The 14,652-nt window shown below is 42.0% G+C and overlaps 1 protein-coding gene across 2 annotated transcripts in view; it reads left to right on the top strand.

The window, feature by feature from the left end:
* Positions 1 to 1,920: 1,920 nt before the first annotated feature.
* Positions 1,921 to 14,652, top strand: part of ZFYVE1 (zinc finger FYVE-type containing 1) — a 31,831-nt gene continuing 19,099 nt past the window's right edge. Inside the window, exons 1-3 of one of the 2 annotated variants that reach the window (XM_027749197.2) lie at positions 1,921 to 2,299; positions 2,922 to 3,150; positions 3,289 to 3,825. In XM_027749197.2, coding sequence (XP_027604998.1) covers positions 3,328 to 3,825 — 498 coding nt within the window. In that variant the 5' untranslated portion in view covers positions 1,921 to 2,299; positions 2,922 to 3,150; positions 3,289 to 3,327. Of the gene's footprint in view, positions 2,300 to 2,918; positions 3,151 to 3,288; positions 3,826 to 14,652 lie in introns of both variants that reach the window. The other variant, XM_039389079.1, reaches the window with a different exon arrangement.

Raw genomic sequence — 14,652 nt, 5'->3', positions numbered from 1 at the left:
GTTTAGGCTTTATCAGAAAGTAATAACTACTTTGTACATTTTGTAATATTTTCAACAGAGCAGGCTTCAGGTGTACTTTTTTAACACCACAAAATTAATAGTCACATTCTTCTTTTCTTCCTCATACTCTTTAATAACTCCCTCTATCACATTACAAGTCTAAATAGAGCCACTTAGAGGAGTATCCCTTAAATGCCAGACTCAGTGATTGCAATCCTTGGCTCCTTGTGAATAGCACTGTGAGATTAAAAAGTTTCTATCTCATATGTATTCATTATATACACTTTTTAGGATTTTTTTCACTCCAAAGACATTTAGTTCAGCAATACTGTATTCCATAGATGTCAGTCTATTTTGTTAATCTTTTTGTTTAATCTTTTACGCATAATACTGAGTGAAAATACATTATCATAACAGTATGGAAGAGAACAGAGAAGAGAGTTACTGTGCCAACCTTCATTCATTCATCATCACTAAACTGCATAGGAGAGAAATAGTTAAATCATGTAGATGCCTACACAAATATATATAGTAGAATCTAGTAGAACAAAAGTACTTAGAGCACGGTGCTTATATGGTTGTGCCAAGGTTGTGGGTTTGGTCCCTGTATGGGCCAGAGTTGGACTCAACAGTTCTGGGTCCCTTCCAACTCAGAATATTCTGTGAATACATTCACAGAATACAGAATATTCTGTGGTACTTCAGCAATACACTTGAATTCTCAGAGGGCGTCAGTCACTCCTAGTGTTAGGAACTTCACCAGTGCCACATTTTTGTGGTAACTGGACCTGCTGACTTAGTTTTGTGAAATGACAGTAGTTCAACTTAGAAAAGGTAAACTTGCAACCACTGCCTTCTACATGGATATCCAGTTATGTAATTTGGCTCCCTCTTGAAATTATTTGTCTATAACCAAAGCAGGGGACCAAAGAAGGGGCACTTTATAGCTGCCTGTCAGTGGTTATCAACATGAAAAGTCCACTGAAGGGAAACGGCCCATGTCCTTCCTCTGGTGAGGAAGCATTTGATCCAAGCATCCAGCCAAAAATTCTTGCTACTTTAGAAGAGAAATTCCCTGTGCACTGGCTATACTACAACAAAAATACTGTTGCATATTATCTAAATCATATACTTTCATATACATGTACAGCCAATGAAAAAATAACTCATCATTTTCTTGTAGCATCATACCTATTCCAGCCAGTACCATGAGCCAAAAGCTCACTGGAGCCATTACTGGCCAAGGTTATTTCCTCACCGTGCAGTTCCATTGACCATTTCTGTCTGGCATCCACAACCCATTCCCACAGCTCCAGTTTGTGATTGTGAATTTGCCATTTTTTGGCAGATGTGTGCCTCTATTTCAGATGTGCATTCTTTTCCAGCTAAATAAATGGCAGCAGTTCACTCATTGGTTGAGGCCACTGTCATGAAAAAATATAAAAAAAGGTCGCAATGACAGTGGCCGGTGGCTCTCCTTGTCAAGACTTCGTTTAAACCCATGAGAGCTGGGCGCCAAGTGGACACTGCGATCTATTCATCTGCCAAACCTGGAGGCCTGGGAGCAGCCGCTTGGTTGTTCTCCATGCAGTGGCAGTAAAGAGCTTCGCTCTCAAACCCTGCTGGGGCCTATTTACACTCCTCCGGCGCAGCTCCTCGGGGGACCCAGACAGGTGCGAGGCGGAGATGGAACACAAAACGAGGGGAGCAGAAACCCCCGGGGCCATGGCAAGGGCCGGAGGTACCGCCTGCCCACCGCGGGCACTGCACCGACGGCAACCGCGGCGGGGCCGGGGCGCTGCGGCCCCCCGACTACAGCTCCCGGCGTGCCAGCGCCGCCCCGCCTCCTGCCGCCGCCTTCCCGTCTCCGCGGTGAGAAAATAACCCCGAAGTTCCCCGCGATCAGCTGATCCCGGCTGACAACGAGGGGAGCAGGCGGAGCGGGCGCGGGTCCTGCCCGGCCCTGCCCTGCTCTGCTCAGTCCCCCCGGGCGCCCCGACTGCATGGTCGGCCCCTGGGGGAGGAGAACCGGGACACCCCCCCCGGGCGCGGAGGGGACGGGGGGGAGGAGGAAGCGGCGGCCGGGACCCGAGTCCTTAGTCACCGGGTGCCGGCGGGAGGAAGGGGAAGAAAGGTGGCCGCCGGCTTGTAAACAATAGCCCGGCTCGCGGCGCCCCGCGCCGCGCCGCCTTTGTTCGCAGCCCCGCCGCGGCTCCCCGCCCGCTGCCGCCGCTCGGCGGGAGGAACCCGGGGGCTCCCTCGCTCCCTCCGGCCGGCGCGGCGCCGAGCGCAGCCCCAGGTAGGCGCGGGCGGGGGGAGGCGCCGGCCGGCACCGCCGTTACGTAACCGCGGGCGGGTCGCGGGGTCCGCCCGGCGCCCCCGGGGGCGGCCGAGCCACAAGTGCGGCCGCCGCGGGGCAGCGCCCGCCCGGCGCCGGGGCTGCGGGGCCGGCCGGCAGAGGGGGTCATCCTGGAGCGAGGGGCGTCCGCGCTGGCTGGAGGAGGGGAGGCGGCCCAGGGCTGGTGCCCCGCGCGGCCCGGAGGCAGCAGGTCTAGACAAAGGAGGCGGCGGGGTGCGCAGGCTGCCCTCGGCGGGCGCTGGGCTCGGGGCTCTGGCTCTGGCAACTTGGGGCGCTGAGGAAGAGGGAGGAAATCCGTCTTCTGACAAGCCTGGCCGCGGTAGCAATCGTCTTCCAGCGTTATTAGGAGCGCACGAAGAGAGCGGATTTTTGTTTATCCGGCGAAGCACATCAGGAAATTCCCAGCAAATAAATACTGTAAACTCTCTGAAGGAGGAGCTTAGCTGTGGAGTGAAAGCAGAGAATTTTCTAGTCTTGACACGGTCCTTTTGTGTGTGTGTGTGTACATGTATATGTATATGCACTTGTGTGTTTCTGATGCCTTTTTTGTCTCTGTCAGCAGCTGTTTCCCTCCGATCTCTGCTTCAGGGAAATACTTGCTGTACCTGCTGAAGTGCACCAGGCTGGGTTTTGTTTTTCTCATCGCTGAAAATATGTGAGACAGCTAAGCAGAGAAAGAATGTACACTGGCATTTGGGTATAGTAATACATGAAACCAGCCATGCTGTTTAAGTTTATTTTGGAGAAAGAAAACTTCATTAACACTTAAAAAGACTCTTCCCGTGAGGCAGGTCAGTGTTTGAAGCTTACAGAAACATATATATTAATTATTTAAAATTAAGTACAGACAACACTCCTCTTGTGTTTCTTTCCTTTATGAAAATACTAAATTTGCAACTGACTTTTACACATATCATTGTTTGAAACAGAAACAGGAGGGAAAAACATTGCTTTAAAGAAATCTGAAGATGAGTGCTCACACGCAAACTGCAGAGAAGGGACAGAACACGACACTCCTGTGCCAGGAAAGCTATGTTTGCAGTGGGACAGATGAAGCAATCTTTGAGTGTGACGAGTGCAGGAGCCTACAGTGCCAGCGTTGTGAAGAAGAGCTGCATCAGCCAGAAAGGTTACGGAACCACGAACGGACCCGTATAAGACCCGGCCATGTCCCGTACTGTGACTCCTGCAAAGGTGCCAATGGGAACATAATGCATGCCAGTATGACGGGCTCGAGGCAAGTAGCAGCAGTGAGGTGCCAGGTGTGCAAAATCAACCTCTGTGTGGAGTGTCAGAAGAGAACACATGCTGGGGGGAACAGAAGGAAGCACCCTGTCACTGTGTACCATGCTGGCAAAGCCCAAGAACAGGAAGAGGAGGAGGGGATGGATGAGGAGACCAAGAGAAGGAAGATGACAGAGAAAGTAGTGAGTTTCCTCTTAGTGGATGAAACTGAGGAGATTCAGGTAAGAACTGTGGTTTGTTTGAACGGGCAAGATCCTTTAGTTTCTATCTTAATCTAACAGGCTGCTGTGATGCATCCTTAGTATGTGAAGTGTAACTGGCAGCAGTGGTAGCAAAACAATGGCCAGTTAAGTGCCTTGGAGCATCTTGGGCTAAAAAGACATAGCACCTTGGAGTGAGTGGCCTTGCTGGTGAGTTCCTCAAAAGGTCAAGTTCGTTAAACCTTAGGTGTGGCAAGGGCCTCTTCTAAGAGGCTTGGTAAGCAAAGCTGGTGGAAGAATTGACTGTACTGAGACACACACAATTAAGATAAGAGGTGTTTGTGCAGGATGCTGATCATTCCTGAACAGAATTGTATGGACAGTATGGCAGTATATCCTGCAAATGGGAGTACTGGCTGCCAATCTCCTACCGTATAACTAGGAGAGGGCACTGTACCAAGCAGTGCTAATGCAAGACTAAAGCTCCTTGCTGTCCTCCTTTAGTACCAGTAAATCTATCTGATTTTTAGAAATAGAACAAAGTAGAAATAAGTGTCCCAAGTGTGCCATCCAAGTCCTACAGATATCATGGTTAGGCTATATTGCTTGTCACAAATACTGTTACATGTTAGCCTTTTGGTGAAAGAGGGGGAAATTGCCAGCAATTTGGGGTAGACCTGCTGATAAAAATGATAGAAACTATTTGACTAGGAACAGCTGCTCATGAGGCACTATTTTAGAGTGTCTGGAGTTCAATATATGCAGTTAAAGAACTCTTCTGTTGGCCTCTACATTTGGTGAGCATAAGCACTTTACAAGGTAAAAATAATTTATAAATATAAAAGCAGCAACATGTGAAAGTCATGGAGCAGGTTAATTACACAAGTAAAAATTCAACTTTGTCTTCTGGCTTCCAGTTTGCTTTTTTTATGTTAAACCTTGTTCAGGAGACACTGAAAGAAAATGTGTACTCACCTGAAGATTCCATATCTGGTTGCTCTAATTTAACATATTCATGCTAACATCAGTAAAAAGAATTGTGATGATACTGTGATTGTTGGTATTGTAGTTATTTGTATCCATCTTAGTCAATGTGCCAATCATGCACTGCAAGGAAATATGACTTAAGTATCTCATAGCTATTCTATACTATAGAAGAGTGTGTGTGTGTATATATATATATATATATATATATATATATATACAGTAATTATACCATAATATAGAATAGTTGCAAAATACTTGGGTCACATTTTTTGTCCATTCAGGTGTACTGATTGCCAACTCACATGGCTTTTGAAGGGGGAAGGGAGGAAAGGATGACAGTCCTTGTGGTGCGCTGACATAGAAAACACACTTTGAGGGACCCTGGTGACTGTAAACTGAGTGCTTGAGTTTTAGGTGTAGTAGCAGTCCTAAGTTTGTGTATTTCTAAGCCCTGAACAAACACAGATTTCCTCGTAATGTATGACAGATGCAACTATTACTCTAAGATGCAGACTTTTCAATAATCCTTATCTAGCCACTAGAGAAAGCTCTGAAATGCCTTGGAACAGGGCTGTCTTGGAAAGCTGCTCACAAACTGTGACAACTGTGGTTGTACCGGTTTAAGTTATATTTATACTCATGAATCTGTAAGCCTTATTGAGGTAGACCTTTGGCTGCCTCTTGCTAGCAAGTGCATTTGCTATTTTAATGTCATGGGCAATAAAGCCAACTTCCGTATTTGGACAGCAGTGGTCCTTTATCAGATCATAGCAATTTGGTCAGAACAGGGTTGGGTTGAAAAAGCCCTCCAAAAATGATCTTGTATCACTATCAAGATGTTGAATCTGAGCTCTTCCATCTGGAGTGATCTTCTCTTCCTCACAGCTGAATACTTATGTGACATCTCACAGCCAGTGTCAAAGGAGTTTGAGAGTTTTCAATTAAAATATTTTCTGGCAGCTGGAATTTGAAGAGTGCTTGCTATTATAGTAATGTTTCTGCTAGTGAACATGAAGATCTTTTTTTAGAGAGGCCTGTCAGATGACTAGCTAGCTTTGAAGACATCTTGTGTGGCATCTTTTGCTCTTGATAATACTGATCAGCCAATTTAGCTATATTACATATATATATATATATAAAACTTATTTTGTGCTTGTCATTATTTGGGGAGAAATCATTAAAATATTCTTTATTTAAACCAACTTTTTGTCCAAAAATGCCAAAATATTAATAACTTGAAATGTGGAGGTTCAGAGTTTGAGGGTGTGTGTCTCTTTAAGCTTGAGTAGAAAAATAAGGATTTATCAGAATTATGGAGTCTAGTTATCTTTAACTGTCTTGTGTAATGACCTTTGGAACTTGAAAATTGTTGCATTAGTTAGGAAATAAGAGAGGAAAGTGCTGATTTGCTATCAGTGTTAGATTCTGCCATAGCAATGTTAAAAGCTACCAAAAAATACAAAATTAGGCAGAACTAGTTATGCTGCTGAACAAACACGATGGATTGAGATAATTACAGGTGTATACTTGTTTACAAACCTCTAACTTGACAGTGGTTCAGTGAGATGGGGACAAAAGGCCAAAAGATTTCTTTTTCAGTTTTCTTTGGAACTTGGAGTTAAGCTCAAGCAGTTATGTTTCACCTCACTGTTCCTGTTGGCTTCTTGGAGGTGGTAGCTCTGAAACCAAAGAACATTTATAGCATGTAAGCAAATACCTGATCTGGTTCTAGATCCAGAAGCACTGTGGATTAATCCATAAGGAGCTGTACCTGAGCAAATTCATTTAGCTGAGAGGTGGAAATTCTGAGCTTGGGCTCAGCACTACACTGATACAACTATGATAATTCTGAGATCTACATAACTGTCTTTGTGCCATGTTGCACAGATGTGTTGGCCTGCTCAAAGCTTTTTGTGCTTTGCAGACATAACTATAAGCTCAGAAAACTGAGGACTTCTTGTGCTTGTTCAAATCCATTTAGTCAGGAAAGGTCCCATTTTAGACCACCAGTTGTTTGTAGAGAACTGATGGTAGCTAAAGTTTGTATCTGTGAAATACAAACTTCTCTATCATGTTCATCATAACAGCACTATATCTGAGCTCCTCAAAAAGAGGTTGACTATCTCGTGGTAAGAAAATGCTGTTAGGGGTTAAATCCAAGTTTGCACTGCAAGTCTGTGGAAGAACAGAGAGAGAGGTTGTTCCTCATGGGGTCCTGCCCCAGCTGTCTCACACATCACGCAGTGAGTGCAGTGCTTTGTGGCTCTTGTGAGTTAGACCCCAGTCATCTTGACATATGGGACAAATTTTTTCTTCATTCTTCCAGGGGTTGTTGCCCCTCATAAGACCCTATTGACTTCTATCAGAAAACAAAACTGTTTTACAAATTGGCATCATCTGCATTGGCATCATAGTTTAGACCCTATTCTAGGTGCTTTTTCTCAAGCTGCATTATGCAGTTTCTCTTTACACAGTTTTAAACTTTTGACCTTATCTATCACATATTGAAAGTTGAGGCTTCAATCAAATTGTTCTTGATAACTGCAGCATCTGTTTGTTAATGGGCTTTGACATAGTCTATCTTCTTTGCTCACTCTACTGAGAATGATATTGTGGAGATTACTTCCTCAGTCAATTGCTTTGGTGTTGTCACTGCTGTCCTTACGTCTTCCACATCTCCTCTTTGCTTTGTTAGACTCAAACTGTGTGCCTTCTTTTTTTATGTGTGTAAATCCCCCAACTGAATCTCCTAATCTGCTCTGTCAAGATGTCAGCTTTTCTTTCTTGTCTCTAATTTGCTGGATTCTCAAACTATCAGCTGTCACTATTGCTGCCCCTTGCACAATTCCCTTAAGAACTTACAGAATCAATTAACTGATATTTTTTAAAACTCCCCTGTATCTGTGGATCTATTAAGAAAAACACATTGAAATACAGCAATAAAAACATGACTCAGGTTAGGATACTTGGTTCAAGTGCTGATACTGTCTCACTGTCCCATGTCACCTGCATCTGTCTTTGTCTCTGGTACTTATGTTTATGCAGTTTCTGGAACAGTATCCATTTTTGCTTTGTATTTATACAACACACTTGCAATAGAGCTCTTTAGCATAAAGCACAGAGTTATGTATCTGTTGTACAATGAACTTTATTTACTACTACTTCTGAGGCAGGGGAGAAATGCTTAACAATACATAACAACAACTTGATATTTTTATCTTGGGGAACAGACGTTGGGAGTTCTTACCACAGGATCAGAACTTAGTTGTAGTGTCACTAGTGGCTTCTACGATAACACTTTGTCCAAAGCCCTAATTAAGGACTCAGCCCATATACTTAACAGAAGTAGAGAAAGTTTTTCATCTACCCCAGAAGATAGACTTGTGGTTATTGGTAATCTGCCTTAGAGTTTACAGATCTTTGACCAGAAACTAACTCTGTCACAAGAAATTACCTAATCTATGGGCTTCAACAAAAAATAAAAGGTACTGACTTTGTAGCCTGATCTGTTTTTGGGAGACTGTGTTTTTTGGTGGGTTTTTTTTTGTGCTTTAGGGTAGCACAGTCAGCTGTAAGTTTCTGGGAATTTTAATCCATGTTCTATAAACTGAGGAGTCACAGCTAGTATATTTGCTATGGATATTAAAGGAGGAGGAAAAAATGTTGAAGGATCTGAATTTTTTAGGTCAGTGTGATCTGTTGTATCAGGATATGTAATTTCTGTCCCTTGATACTGTTGCTGTGCTATTGATGAGTTTTCTTCCTCTTTGTGCTTTAGAGAAATTTCCTTCCCAAAGTATTTTTGGGAGTTTACTGTCCTACGCTTTAGGAATTTTTCTCTTAATACTTTGTTATTTTTCAGTATTCTTCCCATCCCAGTCTGTTATCAGTTCACTTACATTAAAGTGCACTGTTTTCCTGCCCTTGGAATAAAGCAGTAGAAAAACTACTTGGCAGTTGCTGGTTAGGAGTGTTCTTTCTTCCACTGGACATATACCAGTATTTTGAAAGGTATTTTTAGAAGATAGGAGAGGAGCCATTCTTTTAACAAATACACAGCTCCTTTAACAGTCTCCGGCTGGCTCTTTGCTAATTTGAACATAGCCACATACAAATATTGCTTTTCCCTGGAACCAGTCTTACACCTTCTTCATGATGCAGTACTCTTGGGCAGTAATTAAAGTCGAGTATTTTGCTTGCTTCCTGTCTCTTTTGTCCATATGCTGACATGAGTGCAGGTGTGGAAGCCAAGGAGAGCATCTCACAGGTGAGAGAAGCTGGTAACAAGCTAGTCTGGAATTACGCAGTGTTTCATTCAAGGAGTTCCTGAACTTAGTTCATTTCCTGAACTAAATAGTATTGGTGGGGAAAATGGTGTGTTTTAGTGCTTCCTCCACTGTACCCCTCTTTGCACTTATCCAGTGAATCCTTTTGGGCTCCTGGGTGCTGCCAGGAGGAGAATGTAAGTGCTTTGGGGTACATTCAAGAAAGAAGAGGGGAACTGTCAGTTTGCTGTCCTCCAGCCCTTCTGTCCCTTCTCTTCCACTTTCTCACTGCTGCAGGGGTCACTAGAAGTTGTTGCAGATGTTGTTGCGGTAGACTTTTGATTTTTTTACCTGGGTTGTTAATGCCTTGCTGTAGGATCACATAAAGGCAGAAGTTTGAGTCTTTTGGTCTGCCTGTCAAAACAACCTGAAACTGGGAAAATAAGCAGAGTTCCTATTTTATAGGAAGAGTGGAACTGTAATATAAGTAAGTTTGTAAATGGCCCTCTTAACAAGGACAGTGGTATAAAGTAGTCCACACAGGTAATCTAGCTATTCTTAGTACTGAGGAAGACTAATAGTTATAGAATGAACTTGCTCACTGACTTGCTGTCTTATGAATAAGTCTCTTCACCTCGATGTGGTCTGCTGCTACAGATATGACATTAGGGTGATGATTGGTAGCTCTGTAGCCAAATTAACATCCATGGGGAACTTGAAAGGTACTTAGGATACAAAATAATGATTTCTTCATCATTGTTTACTGTTCTCTTTAAGAGTTAGATGACACTGTTATGTTAGTGTTATTTTTGCAGCAGTTGCATTCACCTCAAAGACTATTGATTTTGAGTTCTTGCAAAAGTAGTTTTTCAGCAAGCAGTTTAGTGGGATCTCTAGTCTTATTTCTGCTTTCAGCAGTATCATATATCTCAGCAATCATCTACAAGGGTAACTTATTTGGTAATAGCAATATTTCAGCCAATATCGCCTCTTGGATTAGGAAGGAGTCCAATGAAATTGGGTTACCTCCCATCCCCTAAAGTTTTTTTCCACCACTGTCTTAAAACTTTTGAAATAGGATCTTTCTCTTTGGGTAGAGTTGTTAAGCAGGATTTAACTGTTCTCTCCTTGCCTCTGAAAGAGTCCTGTAAGAGACAGACATGGGCTTCAGACACGGGCATCCTCCATCCTTCATTGCAGGCACCCGTAGGTCCTGCATTGAGACTCATGCTGTTAAGCTCTGTACAAACCCATGAAAATACTGAACCTGAATTCCTTTGCCAGAGCTGTGGGAAGGAACAGGATAAAGAGATGAAAAAGACATTTTGTTCAGGGACAGTATTGTCACGGGTATGTACACAGGCTAATAACAAATCTCAACAGAACCCAGTGAAGGCAAATAAGAAGGAAAAAAATTTCAGGTTGGGAAACACTCCTAACACAAATGCTTTCCTTTGCTTGAGCCAGACCTATACCCAGCATGGGAAAAAGATCTAACCCAGCTGGAACTGTGGTGTTGTAATCTAACCTTAGGTCCTTGTGATGTGTCTGTCCTCTCCTCTGTTTTGCCCTCCTTGCATCGGGTGTCAGGTCCCTCAGTTTGGGCTTGAGAATCTGTAGGACTCCAGTCCTGAAAATGCTGATGTGTCTGCTGTCAGCTTGTCTTAGGTCTAGGAGATTACTGAGGGCGATAATGATTGATATATTTAAGTGTTTGCCGGATTAATGATTAATAACTTACTCCTGAATACCAGAATGTAACTACTGGTATGACATACACAATTTTATAAACTAATCTGGTGACACAGCCCTTTTGGGAAAGTTTACCAAGCTACTGTGAAACATTTACATAGTAACAAGTAACTCTTTGACCCATAGAATTAATGAAGTCTAGTTTCTGAGAGGTCTGCCTCCCATTATCCAATGCTTATCCACATTTTCTGTCTTTTGGGTAAGAAGCAGTATGTGTGCTATCATTTACCAGCCAGCATGCTTACTAGCTAGCAACTAGGGGTATGACTGGTTAGCTTACTGTTTTATTTTGGAGGGTGCATGGGGTGGACATGAAACATGCTGTTTCCTCAGGAACATTATTAGAGTCTTTCTTTTCTACTTTGCTGTTTATTTTCATCAAACTTCTAAGAAATTTAGAGGCACGTATTTATGCATCAAATATGTCTATGTAATTCCATTATGGAATTTTTTTGGGGGAAGTCATCCATAACAAAAGGTATAGGAGGCAACCTAAGGTAGAAAACTATAGCTGCTTGGACTTAAAATTCAGCCTTGATTCTTCTTGAGCATCTGCTTATGATCAAAATCTTCAAAGCTGAGAGGGAGTAATGCCCTCCTCAGGTCCCTTTCAACCGGAATAAGTCTATGATCTTATAGGAAACAGGATTTAAATTAGTTTAGAGCCTGTCTCAGAACTCTGTTGGTGTAATGGGTTTCATAGCAGAGTTTCTCTTCCTCGCAGGGAGCTACCCAATTCTTTTTCTCACTTGATAACAAGAAACACTTGGGAATATCAACAAAAATTTCTCCTGGGGCAAAAGCAGGGAGTTTCCAGTTCCTTTTTTTAATAGCCTGTTGCACTTGAGTTGCTGGGGTAAGCCAGCTACACTTCTTTGCATTCATGCACTGCCTTTTCAGGAGTGATTGTGAGGAGCCCTGCAGAGGTGTGAATTTTGGTGGCAGCACTGTATTATGGTGGAGCTTATTCTTCTCAGGTTAGTCTTACAGGCTGTAGTTAAAGGAATAAATCTGTTTTATAGGTTTCTCTCTTGTTTTCAATGTACACTGAAATTCTGACTTAATGACCTAAGGGTGGGACCCGGGGCTTTAGGATTGCACCCATAAGACTGTTGTGTGAATCTACCTCTGGATAAAGCTCAGTTTTTTTAAAGTTAAAACACAGATTTAGAAGCAGCATATTAAAGAACTGGTCTGTGCTGAGCTGTGCAGATCTGACAGATCTCTTCTGTTTCCAGGTTTCATGATTGATATAATACTCTGTCCTTAAGATCAGTTACCTAATATTGTCTCAGTTTTGTGTTTTAGAAGCTCAGGGCTGCTTAAAAGGTTGCAGATTTTATTTTAGCTTGTTTTGCTGTTTCTCCCTTAGATTTCAGGTGTTAGTTTGAATTCTTGTAAGCATTATCTTTTTAAAGCATTTTCTGAACTGTGAGCAGAATTACTTGTATTGCCAGTGTTAAGTAATCCTTTAGGGGAAATAGTATTTACTTTCTTCCACTTGATTGTTTTGACTGCTTGTACTTAAAGACTAATTTGTTTCAGATGTTTGCAATTTTATGCTGGTATACATTTGGATGTGCTGTTACAAATCTTGTAGCTTATACTTCCATTCATTGAAAACAGTGTTAAATTTATATCCTCTTTATTGATGTCATGGTTGTGTATCAGAAGATATTGTCATGTGCTGGTTGTATAATTTTAGAATCATTTAGGTTGGAAAAGAACTTCGACATCATTGAGTCCAACCATTTACTCAGCACTACCAAGTCCACCACTAAACTGTGTCCCTAAGCACCATGTCTACACACCTTTTAAGTACCTCCAGGGATGGTGACTCTGCCACTTCCCTGGGCTGCCTGTTCCCATGCCTGATAACCCTGGATTCAGAAATTTAATTGTTTATATGATGATATCTTTCTCAATTGCAGAAAGTGTATGTTAGTTATTAAAAATACTTTGTTAAAATGAGGTCAGACAAAGAGTAAGTTTTCAAAACACAACAACAAAAGTACCAATGTGAGTCAAAATGACAGTGTAAGACTAGCAAATGAAGGCGCTCTGATGAATACTATGCCAAGCATTCTTGATTTTTGTTTTGAGCTATTGTGTGTCGTGACACAACTCTGGCTTTGTGCACTACTTCCATGAATATTAGCAAGCCCTAAAGGGTTCATAAAGAGTTTTAAGAGGAGAAAACTGTGGTAAAAATGTCTGATGCTCTTAATGTGTTTGTTTTGCCTAGAGGCAGATTTAAAGTTGTACAAGTACAGGTCATTGGAAACTGTTCTATTTTTTAGATTTTCTTTTCTTAAGGTTTTTAACACTTTATTGTTTTAATAACATTGTTACTAAGAAACTCATAGGCAGGAATGTCATTTTAGCAATTCTTGTTTCTTAACAAGAACTCTCTTGTTTAGCAGTTCTTGTTTCATTTTAGCAGTTCTGTTTCTAAATGGTTCTACTTTTTATTAGGGCTCAGATCTAGGAAACTTGTTATGTTAGGTATAATAGATTTCCAAATATGGGTGTTTAAAGAAGCTTCAGTCCTAAGTGCTCCACAGCCACATGGTATGAGTTTTTGTGCCCTCCTTATGGAAGACTTTAGCTATCAAGTTCTGTTTTTTTCTTGTTGAAGACCTTCACCTTCAGTTCAACTGAGCTTGGGCAAAGGGACTGCATAGGGAGCTGGATAGCAGTTGCTAAAAGCAATGTAGTTAAAACTATAAAAGAAAGCTAACCAGGTTCTACCATATGATAGAGTAAAAACTGTTCTTTTTAGAAGAGAGTCTTCTAAGAGCTGTAACAAAAGTGTAAATGAGTCTCTGATACTAGAAATGGCAAAATAGGAAGGGGCTGAAGAGATATGACTCTTGTCTTAGGTTAGACATATAGTTTTCATTCTTAATTTACATTGTTGAGCAATTTAAGGAAGGCTTCATATTTACCCTCTGCTGTTAACAGAGGTTTGGAGCTCTTGGGCAATGTGGGAGTGGACAGAGTTATGGAAACATGATCCCTTTGCATATACAGCAGAAGGTGGTACCATACAAATTTCTTTAGAGATGAGAAGCAAAATGGAGAAGTGGGACTTGATAGACCTAGTAGGGATTAGTACACATCCGCTCTGACTTTAAATGTCTTAAAGAAACTTGCTCAAGGGAAGTAAATTTGACTGCTGGTATGGGGATTGTTGTGCATGGTTTTTTGAGAGCATCATCCCTGTGTTCAGCCTTGGTTAAAGTCAACTAGTGCACAAGAGCAGGGAGCACCCAATGTCATACAAGCATATGCAACTTCAAAGGGAAGGTGTTTTTTTGGTTGTATTAGTTTGTTTTTTGGTTTTGTTTCTTCTCCCCCAACATGGAATTTATTGTAAGGATGTTGCAGTATCCAAAACTATGACTAGGTTCTAAAAGGGGTTAGATCACCTCCTAGAGGATAGGTCTGTTGGTTCTCTACCAAACATGAGCGTCTGGATGCAACTGCTGCTCAGGAAGTCCTTTGTTATATGACTTCTGAGAATTGATAAAGCATGCTAGGAAACATTTACTTGTTTCGTGTCTAAGTTCTTTCTCAGTCATTACCAAGATCTGTAAGACACAGCATTGGACTAGCTAGACTTTGGTGTATTCTTGTGCTCCTGGGTAACTTGCTTGTCTGAATCACTCCTGGGTTCTGTCCTGAAAGGAGACCTGAAAGAGCCTAGAACCTTGGAAGGGGGTAACAACTCAGTACTTTGGATGTGTGATTTGATATGTAGCATAACTTTTTCTGCTGGAGTAATCTGAATTATTGATCTGGAACCAACTTTTCTTCTGTCTGGCTCAGCAATCCACCTCTT

This window comes from Pipra filicauda, unplaced genomic scaffold (genome assembly GCF_003945595.2).
Source record: "Pipra filicauda isolate LSUMZ 115617 unplaced genomic scaffold, ASM394559v2 scaffold6_size6359152_pilon, whole genome shotgun sequence".
Classification (NCBI taxonomy): Eukaryota; Metazoa; Chordata; class Aves; order Passeriformes; family Pipridae; genus Pipra; species Pipra filicauda.
Note: the sequence above shows the minus strand (reverse complement) of the source record. Positions and strands in the feature narration are given on the sequence as shown.